Raw genomic sequence first — 13312 nt, forward strand, 5'->3', positions numbered from 1 at the left:
TATTGTCCCAAGGGGTTGTACGCAGCTAGTATGTTGGCCTCAAAGACTAAATCCCAAGCCTTTCAATGTCTTCCTACCATAACATGTATTAGACACACTCCCTAACTCAGAGCCTCTGAATGAAAGAGTTTGAAGTGTAACTTACTTTCCTGCTGACTGCAATGAGAAGGCACTCTGCTGCTCCTAACTGCAGCTCCTGCTCACTCAGGAGCAGGCACAGTATCTCTAGGAGTTTACAGTTTTCAGCAGTGATGTGACTCATAGACACCCAGTCAATGTAGCCAGCCAGGGTATTCAGTGCTGCAACTCCTACTCGACAGTTTGCTTGAGCCTGCTTGAAAAGAAATCACTTTGGTCATGAAGTCCTAAAGTTAAGGATACTGTGCTTATAACTGAACTTGGATTTTCTAATTTGGAAAAGACTTTTTTTCTAAAAACTGTATTCATATAACAGATGCTGACAGAGAACTCAAAATATTCTTTTTTTTTTAAGATTTAAAGAAGTTTATTAAAAAGACAGAAATACAGAAAATAGTTACAGCCCCATGCCAAAATGGCATGAGGGGGGGGGGAGGGTGGCCCGGGCCAACTCACCACTCCCCCAAAATATTCTGTTATGCAACCATTTCCTCAGTATCCTTCAAAAAGACCATACTGGCATACATGCCCATTTTATCTTTTTCAAGAAATTCCAAATATCTTAAATATTCTAATTTACCTCCCTTTCCTCCCATCCATTATAGTTCAGTTAAAAAAAAAAAAAAAGGCTGAGGTCACTAAGTCTTTGCATCCCCATACCTGAAAGCCTTCAAGAAACCACCTTCCAATTGCAGGAAGAACTCTTACCTTTGACTCTTGAGAAGTATCTGTCTTCTGAAAAAATAAATGATAAAGATTCAATGTGTTTAATGAGCAAAAAGCTACATAATAACTTTTTACCCCAATAGTCAAGGGCCTTGAGTAATGACTGTTAAATATAAATGCAATTTTTTTTTGGTACTGGGGATTGAACCCAGTAACAAGCTCCCAGTACCAACATACCTCTGAGATACACCTCACTATTTTACTTTGAAACAGGGTCACACTATGCTTCTGAAGTCTTGCTAAATTGCTGAGACTAGCTTGGGAGCTTTGATCCTCCTACCTCAGCCTCCCAAATACTGGGATTACAGGCATGAGCCACAATGCCCAGTTACAGAAGCAAACCTTTAAGGCGCCTGGGGTATAATTTAGGGGTAGAGTGCTTGCCTAGAATACACTGGGCTCGGGGTTCAACCATTAAACACTGCAAAAACAATGAAAAGACATATGCAACCTTTAACCTTGAGAAAGACAACTTTACTAAGAACCTAAGAGCAGTTTAGAGTAAGAAGCAAAATTAAATGAGTACAATTTATTACCATGCAAGTGTGGGCTGCAAAAAAACTACACGAAATCACATACACAAAACCCCACAAAAACTATACAAATAACACATACACAAAGAAATGAGATGCTAACTACATCAAAATAATGGCTGTTAGCCGGGCGTTCAACATTCAGGAGGTTGAGACCAGAGGGCCATGGTTCGTGGCCAGCCCCAGCTACTTAGTGAGGCCCTCTGCAACTTAGTGCGACCCTGTTTCAAAGTAAAGAATAAAAAAAAGGGCAGGGGAGTGTCGCTCAGAGGTTGAATGCCCCTGTATTCCATCCCCAGACACACAAGAAAAAAAAAAAAAAAAAAAAAAAGGCGGTTCAGCTGTTTAATATAAATATGTACAAACGCCACTGAATTTTATTTTTGTATTACAAATTCCATAAAAATGCTGCATGAACTGGGTGTGGTTGCACACACCTATAATTTCATCACTTGAGTGGTTGAGGCAGGACAACAGCAAATTGGAGACCAGCTTCAGCAACTTAGTGAGGCCCTCCTTAATTCTGAGACCTTGTTTCAAAATAAAAAATCAAATAAGGCCAGATATGGTGGCACATGCTCAAACCCAGTACTATATATACCTAGACAGGAGAATCTGGGTTCATAGACAACCTCAGCTACTTAGCGAGGCCTTCTGCAACTTAGTGAGACCTTGTTTCAAAGTAAAGAATAAAAAAATAGGGCTGGCGGTGTAGCTTTGAGGTAGAATCCCCTGGATTCCATCCTTAGTACTGCAAATAAATAAATAAATAAACAAATAAATAAAAAAAATAATCAAATAAGGCTGAAAGTAGAATGTCTTTGGGTTCCATTCCCAACACCACAGAAACAAACAAACAAAAAACATTGAAGTTGCCGGGTGTGCTGGCGCGCGCTTGTAATCCCAGCATTTGGGAGGGTGAGACAGGAGGATCGCAGATCGTGGACAGCCTCAGCTACTTAGTGAGGCCCTCCTCAACTCAGTGAGACCCTGTTTTAAAATAAAGAAGAAAAAATAGATCTGGGGGTGTAGCTTAGAGGTAGAATGCCCCTGGGTTCTATCCCTAGACCCGCAAACAAAACAAAACAAAAAAAGCACATAAAGTTTTTTGTTGTTGCTGTTGCTTTTTTTTTTTTTTTTTGCAGTACTGGGGATTGAACTCAGAGACATTCTACCTCCAAGATACACCCCAACCCTAATTTTTATTCTTTATTGTCTAAGTTGCGGAGAGCCTCACTAAATTGCTGAAGCTGGCTGCAAAGTTGCGATCCTCCTGTCTCAGCCTCCTATGTACTGGGAATACAACTGTGTGCCACTGTGCCTAGCCAGAAGACTGTTTTTAATGATACAGTGCTATAATGCTTCTCATATAAAATACATGGCTGGGCATCTTTTAAGATGCAAATAACTAAATGCTTACAGTATAGGTGTAAAGGTCCTAACTTAGCCAAGAAAGTTACCTCAATATTCAGGAACATTGTACCAGTGTTCCTAACTTTTATTCCAAGGTATTGGAAATTAAACTCAGGGGCATTCTACTACTGAGGTACACCTCTGGCCTCTTTTATGATATTTTTATTTTGAGACAAAATCTAATTTTCTTGGGATCTCCACAAATTGCAATCCTTCTGTCTCAACCCTCTGAGTTGCTGCATGAACTATTTTGCCCAGCTTTAGTGTTCATAACTTCCTAAGATCAGTTTCTCAGTTGATTTTATGTAGATGCTGATATCCTAACAAAGGTGAGACACCATCTTTCCTGTGCAATGCTATCTTTTCCAATGAAAATGATTCTTCTCTAATTTAAAAAATATATATATTTACACACTGACAGTTACCACTAACCTACTATCATTTCTTAGATAATAAACATATGTACTTCAGGAAAAATTGTCCTGACTCCTATAGTTAAATAACTCAACGTAGGGATAGAATATACTTGAGTTTCTGCCCATTTCCTCCAAAAATTGACCCATGTCATAGACGGTATGGGCAGGTCATTACTGTATGACAATTGTTCCCCTTAGGAACAATTGTTCCCTTTCTAAGGGAAAATGAAAAGAGCCCTCCCACTCACTGTGTATCCCCTTCACAGATGCATTTATTTATTTTAGTTGTACTAGGAATTTTTTTTTTTTTTTGGTGGTACTGAGGGTGGAACCCAGAGGCTTTCTACCTCCGGGCTATACTCCCAGACCTATTTTATATTTTATTTGGAAACAGGGTCTCACTACGTTGCTGAGAGCCTCACTAAGTAGCTGAGGCTGGCTTTGACCTGTGCGATCCTCCTGTCTCAGCCTCCCAAGCGCGGGGAGTACAAGCGTGTGCCACCACGCCCGGCTCGTACTGGGAATTTAACCCAGATGCATTCTACCTCTAAGCTACAGTCCCAGCACTATTTTATTTTTAAACAAGGTCTCACTAAGTTGCAGGGGGCCTTGCTAAGTTGTTGAGGCTGGCCTGGAACCTGTAATCCTTCTGTCTCAGTCTCCCAAGTACTTTATAGGAATGCACTGCCATGCCTAACTACACATAGGTTTTCCAATGAAAACATGTTCTTCTAGCCAGGCGTGGTTGTGCACACTTGTAATCCCAGTACTTGGGAGGCTGAGACAGGAGGATCACAGTTTAAGCACAGCTTCAGCTACTTAGTGAGGCACTCTGTAACTTAGTGAGACCCTGTTTCAAAATAAAGAATAAAAAATCGGGCTAGGGGTGTAGCTCGGAGGTAGAACGCCACTGAGTTCAATCCCAGCACAACTATTATCCTATATGCTATTTTAAGAATTTTCTAAGCTAAATGTGGTGGTGCATGCCAGTAATTCCAGTACTTGGGAAGCTAAGACAGGAGGATCACAGATTCAAGACCAGCCTTAGGAACACAGTGAGACTCGGCAACCTAAGACTATTTTAAACCAAAATACAAACTGGGCTGTGGATGTAACTCAGAGGTACAATGCCTCTGGGTTCAATCCCCAGTACCACAAAAAAAAAAAAAAAAAAAAATTTCCTTTTATAAAAGCTATTACTTGCTGGGTATGGTAGCACTCACCTGCAATCTTAATACATGGTAGGCTGAGAAAGGAGGATCACAGGTTCCAGACCAGCCTCATCAACTTAGCAAGGCCCTCAGCAACTCAGTGAGATGGTGTTTCAAAATGAAAACTAAGAGCCAGGCATAGTGGCGCACACTTGTAATCCCCACACTTGGGAGGCTGAGACAGGAGGGATCGCACAGGTTCGAAGCCAGATTCAGCTACTTAGTGAGACCCTGTTTGCAAAAAAAGTATAAAATAAGTCTGGGAGTGTAGCCCAGAGGTAGAAAGCCCCTGGGTTCCACTCGGAGTACCAAAAAAGGTGGTATATGCCTGTTATCCCAGTATTTGGGAGGCCGAGAGAAGAAGATCATAGGTGTGAGGCCAGCCTCAGCAAGTTGGTAAGACTCAAAAACATAGCAAGACTCCATTTCCTATTTCAAAATAAAAATAAAAGAAAAAAAGGGCTGGGGGTATAGTTCGGAGGTAGCATTCTCCTGGGTTCAAACTCCAGTAACACACACACAACTTTTTCTAGAAAAACTCCATTGAACTACATGAGAAAATTAGTTCTAATTTCTCCTGTCATTTCCCAGATTTTTGCTTATAAAATGGCCTTTTGTTTTACTGATAAACACCCTAGTAACTTGCTGAAAGAGCAAATTAACTAAAACCAAAAAACATTCTTATTAGAAAAACAGGACTGTGAGCTGGGGATCCTTACCATCTGCCGGTACTTGTTTACATTTTCCTGAAGCGTATTGAGTAGGAAACTGAAGATCCTCTCCATGTTCTGGGTGAGCGTTTGCTGGATATCCCTTCTTCTTTGGGGCGGAAGTGTCTGAAAGGTCACCACATCCTCTGCCAGTCGCAAAAGGATGAACATCACTAGTTCTGTTTGTGTTTCCTACACCAGCAACAGAAATAAGCTGGTTAAACGTGCAGGTATTTCGAACAAAGGCTATTTTCTGTTGGTGAAACAACAAACCAACACTACCACAAAGCAAACCCTGAAGTCTTTTCCCAGAACAAGCGCACAGAGCTGACAACAGCCGCACTCCGTACCCCCTGCCTAGAGAGAGTGTCCAGCTCCATCAGCATGTCAGGCCAGTGCTGTGGCCACTCTCGCTTAATCATCTCCACCACGATTCGAGACAGAACATCTTTAATGTGGTTCTCCTCTTCTAAAATGTTCAATGTTCCCTGAAAAAGGACAAGAGACAAACAGGTCTGCAAGACTGAAACCATAAAACTGAGCTGTAAAACCCACCAGGAGGCCTGCTTTGGAACCAAACAGAACCAGCGAACCTGTTCTCCACCCTGGGTCACTGGTCCTGCATTCCCACCCACTGTTCTTCCCACTCCTCTTGGTGGAGGTGGCATTAAGTGGCTGGCCCGGAGTCAGGAAACCATCACTGTTCTTTTAGCAACTGAAGTCTCATGTTGCTTCATTTTTTAAAGAGGACCAGCGTGAAAGAGTATAGAAATAAGGTGTACATTCAAAGGCTGATAAAATAAGAGTATAGCAGAGCAACTGACCATTTGGTCATTAATTCTAGAAACAGAGGATACAAAGAAAGTATCATTGACTCCTCTTATGAAGTTCGATGTCAAGACTAATGACTTCTAGTCTCCCCAGAACAGGCAAAATAGAAGTCCTAGCTAGCTAAGTGAATTAAAAATTTTACATCAAATCCTTTCTTTCCTATTAAAGGCAGGAAAACGGGAGGCATTCATTTCATGCTCTCTGTTCAAAAACAAGGCTTTGGATTTTAAACGTGTTTAAAGTCATATTCTAACATTCAAAACAAATTCATTCCAAGCCAGGCGTGGTGGCGCACGCTTGTAATCCCTGAGCTTGAGAGGCTGAGACAGGAGGATCGCGCTGGTTCGAAGCCAGCCTCAGCTACTTACTAAGGCTCTCTCAGCAACTTAGTGAGACCCTGTTTCCAAATAAATATAAAATGGGTCTGGGAGTACAGCCTAGAAGTAGAAAGCCTCTGGGTTCCACCCCAGTATCAACAAAAAAAAAACAAAAAACAAATTCATTCCGCATTTTTTCATCAAAAGTATCACAAAATGGTTGAGTTTGGATAAAAGGAAACCAAGTAGACAGTGCTTCCATATAATTTAGATCTAACCATCTTATTCATTTTCTGAAAAGTATTTACTCTCCGTTGCCCTGTCTTGATAATTTAAAAAGCAGAAGTCAAAACATAAGGGTGATTCATTAAACTCAGGAAAAAAAATGTGGGGTTATTTCTTGAGATGCTTGTACAGATAACATACGTTATACTATCTGTACCAGTGATTTTTTACACAAATATGACACAGAAGAAATCACACTTTGTTTAAACTACCTTAGCAACACAAGCCTCCCAACTACCCCTTCCTTACAGTTGCTATCAGCTCCATAACGCTGTTCTTCAGAAACACTTTCTCCAATCGAGACATGCTGTTCCACCGAAACCTGGCCGCCAAAACAGGTAAGAAAAATCAAAAGAACACATTAGAAGTCTTCTTTTCACAAGAGATTAACTTTGATTCCTGCATTTTATTATGCCATAGATTTCATTATGTTATATTTTTTATTGTGTATCCTTCAGAGAAAGGACAAGAACAGCTCACATTTAACCAAAACACTAACAACAAAAAAATAATTGGAAGCTGGGTGTGGTATACACGCTTGTAATCCCAGCATTAGGGAGGCTGAGACAGGAGGATCACAGTTTGCAAACAGCCTCAGCTACTTAGTGAGGAGCTCCTTAACTTACTGAGACCCTGTTTCAAAATAAAGAATAAAAAATTGGAAATTGGGCAGGGGGTGCAGTTCGGATGTTGAATGCCTCTGGGTTCCATCCCCAGACCCGCCAAAAAACAACAACAACAACAACAAAAAAAAAAACTTGGAAAAAGGCTTTATATATGCTGTGGTTCACTTACTGAACTCACCAGATGCGTACCCACAAATGAGCATTTCCCCCAAATTTTACTGATATGCCAAAAGCAAATATCCATCTAAGACAATTGCAACAAAGCAGCCACTTCTCAGAAAATATAAATCTCAATACTATTAATTTTCTTCTTGTCAGGCTGACAAGGTTATATAATTCCAGAAAAACTGTGACTAAGTCTTAAAAGCTGACTCTTTTACTAGACTTTGAAGGTAGGAGACTCAAGTTAGGGGTTTTCAGTTGTTCTCATACAGTCCTGCCTTGCAGGTACATTTAGAAAGATTCACTCAAAAAGAAAAAAAGATTTATTTACCTACTCACGGTAATATTCTAAAAAGGTCTTGAGGTTTTCCACCATATACTAGGAGCTTAATATACTCTGGACAAACAGGGAAGTGGTTCTCAGTCTTTGTTCAATGTGTAGCATGTACCATACGGTTTACATGAAGAAACTGAACAGTTAAAAATCCCGAATGAAGCCAGGCGTGGTGGCGCACGCTTGTAATCCTAGCACTCGGGAGGCTGAGACAGGAGGATCATGGTTCGCAGCCAGCCTCAGCTACTTAGTGAGGCCTCTGCAACTTAGTGAGACCCTGTTTCAAAATAAAGAATAAAAAATAGGGTAGGGGGTGTAGCCCGGAGGTCGAGTGCCCCTGGGTTCCTTTCCCAGACCCACAAAAGAAAAAAAAAAGAAAAAAAAATCCTGAATGAAGCGAGGCATGGTAGCCCACTCTTGTAATCCAGTACTTAGGAGGCTGTGACAGAAGGATCACAGGTTGGCTGCCAGCCTCAGCAGCTTAGTGAGACCCTTTGCAACTTAGTGACATTCTGCTTCAAAATAAGAAAATGAAGTAGGGCTGGGGATGTAACTCAGAGGTAGAAGTCCTTGGGTTTAAACCCCAGTACCACACACACGCACACACACACACACACACAACACACACACACAAAAAAGTCCTGAACAAGCACTCCTGTGAGGTTCTGATGGCATCATTCCTTTTTCCTAGGAACTACTGTTTTCTACTACCTAAAAAAAAAAAATCTCTATAGGTAAGACAAGAGCTAAAGACTTGTACTTTCACAAACTTTAGTGGCTAATTTCCAAAAGTTCCTTACTTGACAACATGTTCCAGGATCTGAAGACCAAAATGTCTGACGATGGCAATCTGTGTTTTCTCAGCTAACCTCAAGCCACAGGGGATACAGATAGGGCACTTCTCTTTAAACTCTTCACAAAACTGAAAGAAGAAAAGTTCGTATTACCATGGGGAGCTAAGAGAGGGTGGGGACTAAAGAGACTGAGGAAACTCCAACCTTAGCTGGATTTTTAAGTTGCAAAACCTAGATCAGCATTATACACCTGAAGAATTGATAAATATCAAATGTGGTGGCTCCTGCCTGTAATCCCAGTACCTGGGAGGCTGAGACAGGAGGATTACAGGTTCAAAGCCAGCATGAGGTAAATTAGTGAGACCCTATTTCAATATCAAATAAAATAGGACTAGAGTGTAGTTCAGAGGTAGAATGCCCCTGGTTTACATCCCCAGAACCTCACACAAACAACAACAAAACACTGATAAATCATTCTTTCCATTTGGGCCCTTGAGTACTTTAAAATTTGTCATGCTGTGGCCAATAACAGCCTTACTAACATTTAAAAGAAACTAGGCCAGCCAGGAGTGGTGAGGCAGGTTTATAATCCCAGTACTGGGGAAGCTGGGACAGGAGCAATTTAGTGAGTCTTTCCCCCTGTCCTCCTCCCCCGACTTTGTGAGACTTTGTTCAAAAAATAAATAAAAAAATAAAAAAATAAAAAAAATAAAATAGGGCTGAGGGTATAGCTTGGAGGTAGAATGCCCCTGGTTCAATCCTAGGTCTAAAGGAGTAAAATTGTTTCTTGGAGATAAACTCCTAGGATGTAATGTCAATTCTAGGGATTTGTTTTAAAAACTTGGGGTAGAGAGCGAAAAGGGCAAAGGTGGCAAAATCTTTATAACCGGCTAAATGTAGATGACACGCATATGCAAGATCACCGTAGTATTCGTTCTACTTGTGTCTACTTCAAATATATGGTAATTAAAAGCGAATCAGAACCTAATTGTGTCTGATACCAACTAGTATAGCGTAGTGTATTTACTGAAAAGTTTCCTCCAAGGGGCGCTCACTCTATGAAGCTACATCACCTAAAATATGTGCAAAACGAGCATTTTCCCCTAAAGAGCCTTTTGTCATACCCTAGAGACACTGTTTAGGGGGAATAAGCTCTATTGTCATTAGCATCCCCACTTGTATTAGCCTTCCCAAGTCGCAACACGTGAACCAGTTCCCTGAGCAGAGCATCCGGGACTCTAGAAAACGACTTTCAGGAAACCACAGCGCCTTTGTGAAAATGCAAAGCAAGTGGTGGAAGCTCATCTTTCACAGAACTGCCCACGAGCATCGCATCCTGATAAAAACCTGGGAGGCGTGTAAGAGCTGAGATCACTGAGGTGTAAGGATGGAAGGGGACCGCGCGACTGGGGGTCGATTTGCACAAATCAGGTCCAGGGTGAGCAGGGAAGACGGTGAAGCGCGAAGCTGGCGTGGGACGGGACCCGCACGTGCGCCCAGGGAAGGCCAGGACTTGCGGGCTGAGGCTGAGCGCGGCACCCAGGGCGGAGGCCCGAGGTCCCATCAACGGTGAAGAGTAGGGGCGGGGAGGGAGGACGAGCCGGGCGCCAGCGGCCCGAGAGTCCGGGGCGAAGGGCAGAAACGCCAGCCGGGAAGCGCGGGCAGAAGGGGCGCCGGGCCGCGAGGAAAGGCCCGGGGAGCTGGCAGGGCGGCGCGGGCGCCGCGTGGGTGGACGAGGGCCGTGGCCAGCCGGGGCGGCGCCCGGGTCGAGGGGAGGGCCTCGGGGCCGGCCCGGGGCCCCCAGCTACCTTGAGGGCTTCCAGCCGGTAGCGCTGGGTGGAGCTGGGGTCCATCATGACCGTCACCGCTTTCACCAGCTGCTCGCACAGCGCGTTCACTTGATCCATCGCCATGGCTAACGCCACGCGCCGCGAGCGCAAAGTACGGGCGTCCCGGGAGCGCGAGGCCGACCGGCTCCCTCGGAGGACCCACACGCCAGTCCTGGGCCGCGGCGGGCCGACGGAGGGGGAGGCGGGGAGCGGGAGGAGGCGCGCGAGCTGGGGCCCGGAGCCGGCGCTGCGCACGCGCCCGACGCGCCACTGCGCACGCGCCGCCGGAAGTGGCGGCGCCCTTGTGACCGCCTCCGGTGGGCGGGGCGCGGGCGGAGGCGCCGCGGGGCGCATGCGCGCCAACGGCCCCCGGCGGCGCGCGCGCAGTGGGCCCTCACTCGCTGGTTGGCTGCGGGCGCCGGTGCGGCTCCCGCGGCGGTGTCCCGAGCGCCTTCCGCGCGGACTCCCCGTCGCCACCGGGACTAGACCTCTTCGGAAGCCCACTGGCCTGCCCCCGGGGAAGCGACGACACGTCCTAGGCGCCTTCCCTTTCCGTTCAGGGACCCTCAGCCCAGCATCGTGGCCAGTTCGCGGTCCTGGTGAGCAAGCCTCAGAAGCGATCCGTGTCGGTGTGCAGATGCGGTGTGCTCTGGCGATTGATTTTCTGATAGGTCATGGCCGGTGACACTTTGGCCCGGAGTACGTGAAGAGCGTGCTGACAGAGACGAGGCCCTGAGGGCGCTCCAAGGAAATTGAAAAGACGGCATTTTCCCTTCAATGTTCCCATTTTCCCTTCACTTCCCCTCGCCTGTGCTTGCTTGCCTGGCGTGTCCCTGCGTGAACCGGTCAGGCTTGCCTGTGCAGGTCGGGACAGATCCAGGGGTTTCTGCGGGACGGGATGATCGCGGGTTCGAGGACAGCCTCAGAATTTAGTGAGCCCCTGTTTCAGAATAAAAGTAAAAAGGGCTAGAGGTGTTGCTCGGAGGTAGAATGCTCGTAGGTTTAATACACAGAGTGCCCCAAATCAAGATATTTAAGCACGATTAATCGCAGGTATTGAATGGTTGTACAGTTGAGGTAATTTGCCAAGTGCTAGATTTCAGAGTAACGTAATCCTTATCTGAAAGCAAGGTTTTGCCAGAAAATAGGTTATTTTCCATCTTTACAAAACTCTTGTCTTCTCCAATAAATACATAAACTGAAAACCTCCGGAGCCTTATTACGACTTAAATCTGCGTTATCTGTTTTGTGATTTTTGTGCTTAGTAAGGATGTTGCTGCCCTGAAATCGGCTTCCTATTTTCATCTCTGATATTTGTATTTAATATAGTACCTATCCTGTGTTATTGTCGTTTGTGACAATACATTTACTATTTTCTAGCCTTATTTATTCCACTAAAGGGACTTCTGACATGTTATGGTTTTAACTTATTATTTAAAGTATCACATGCTGCCTGTTTTAGGTAAGTGTTCAGTTGGAATTTATAAGGAATTTGTCATGAATACTGTGATTTTCTTAAATACTTTTCTTCCTACTAATCATCTACCTTTGTGTTGTATAAAACTTTTTTCAAAGTGAATGTTGATTTTTGAAAAACTTATTTTAGAAAACAGGTGGATGCCCACTCAACTGTATAACCTGTGTTTATCATATTTAAATCATGAATTTCTGGTGTTTCCATAAATGTCTTATTTACATAGGCTAGTTGCACCCAAATTTTGCTGCATATTAGAATTGGCCTGAAAATCTTTTAAAAAATCATGATTCCCAGCGGGGCGTGGTGGCGCCTGTTTGTAATCCCCCGCGCGTGGGAGGTGGAGGTGGAGATAGGAGGATCGAGCAGGTTCAAAGCCAGCCGCGCTGGTTTAAGAGAATCAGTTTCCAAATAAGAATAAAATAGGTCTGGGAGTGTAGCCTGGATCTAGAAGGCCCCTGGGTTCTATCTCCAGTGCCACAAAAATAGATAAATAAAAATAAAAGAAATAAAGGTTCCCAAATGATTCCAATGTGTAGCAAAGTTTGGGAGCCACTATTTAATACTTTTTTTTTACTAATACTTTTTTTTTGTGTGTGTGGTACTAGGGATGGAACCCAGGGACATTCTACCTCCATGCTACACCCCCAGCCCTATTTTTTATTCTTTATTTTGAAACAGCATCTCACTAAGTAGCTGAGTCTGTTCCAGCCTCCCAAGTACTGAGACCACAAGTGTGTGTTAAAGATTTTACATGAATGGAAAATCACCATTAAAAAACTATAAGCTAATTGTTACAGACAGAATCCACTGCTAGTTGCTCAGTGGTAGACAGTTAAACAGGATATTTACACAGTCTCAAAGTATCCTTTTCCTAGGTACTTACTAGTTAAAAAATGAAAAATAGCAAATTTACAGTGAGAATTTTAACAAAACACTATCTTAACCAATTAGCTAGGGTTAACATCACCAATAGTAAAACATATTGAGGGCACTACCCCTTTTCTCATATGATACAGTGAGAAGAAAGCATCACTTCCATGATATTCTTGCCAAATATGCATACTCTCAATCAGGAGAAAATGTTACAAACACAAATTAAGAAATAGTCTCAAAATAAGTCACCAGTACAATCAAAACTGTCAAGGTAGCTGGACATGGTGACACACACTGAATCCCAGGACTTGGGAGGCTGAGAAAGGAAGATCACAGGTTCAAGGTCAGCTGCAGCAACTTTAGTGAGGCTCTCAAACTTAGTGAGACCTTGTTTCAAACTATAAAATAAATAGGGCTGGAGGTAGAACACCCCTGGGTTCCACCACCAAAAGAAAAAAAAAAGGCTATGAAAACAAGGAAAGATGGAGTAAGAATCACAGATTGCAGGAGAATAAGGAGACATGACGAGATGTGCCGGAGGGTCTTAATCGAAAAGGATTTCAAAATAGAAAGTTGACATGGATGCTATCATGGCATACAGTTTTTACTCAGAATCCACTGGAGAATTGAAGATTGA

At 43.6% G+C, this 13312-nt stretch overlaps 1 protein-coding gene across 1 annotated transcript in view; it reads right to left on the reverse strand.

Annotated features, from left to right (window-relative positions):
* The window catches only part of XPO5 (exportin 5), a gene marked incomplete at both ends in the record, with an annotated part of 45202 nt that extends 34793 nt beyond the window's left edge, over positions 1 to 10409 (reverse strand). The window contains 7 exons of the mRNA XM_080700354.1: positions 146 to 331; positions 847 to 873; positions 5157 to 5339; positions 5498 to 5635; positions 6830 to 6902; positions 8503 to 8624; positions 10305 to 10409. Coding sequence (XP_080556480.1) covers positions 146 to 331; positions 847 to 873; positions 5157 to 5339; positions 5498 to 5635; positions 6830 to 6902; positions 8503 to 8624; positions 10305 to 10409 — 834 coding nt within the window. The remainder of the gene's footprint in view (positions 1 to 145; positions 332 to 846; positions 874 to 5156; positions 5340 to 5497; positions 5636 to 6829; positions 6903 to 8502; positions 8625 to 10304) is intronic.
* Positions 10410 to 13312: the final 2903 nt, after the last annotated feature.

The sequence above is a fragment of the Muscardinus avellanarius genome (genome assembly GCF_963383645.1).
Source record: "Muscardinus avellanarius genome assembly, chromosome: 8".
Classification (NCBI taxonomy): domain Eukaryota; kingdom Metazoa; phylum Chordata; class Mammalia; order Rodentia; family Gliridae; genus Muscardinus; species Muscardinus avellanarius.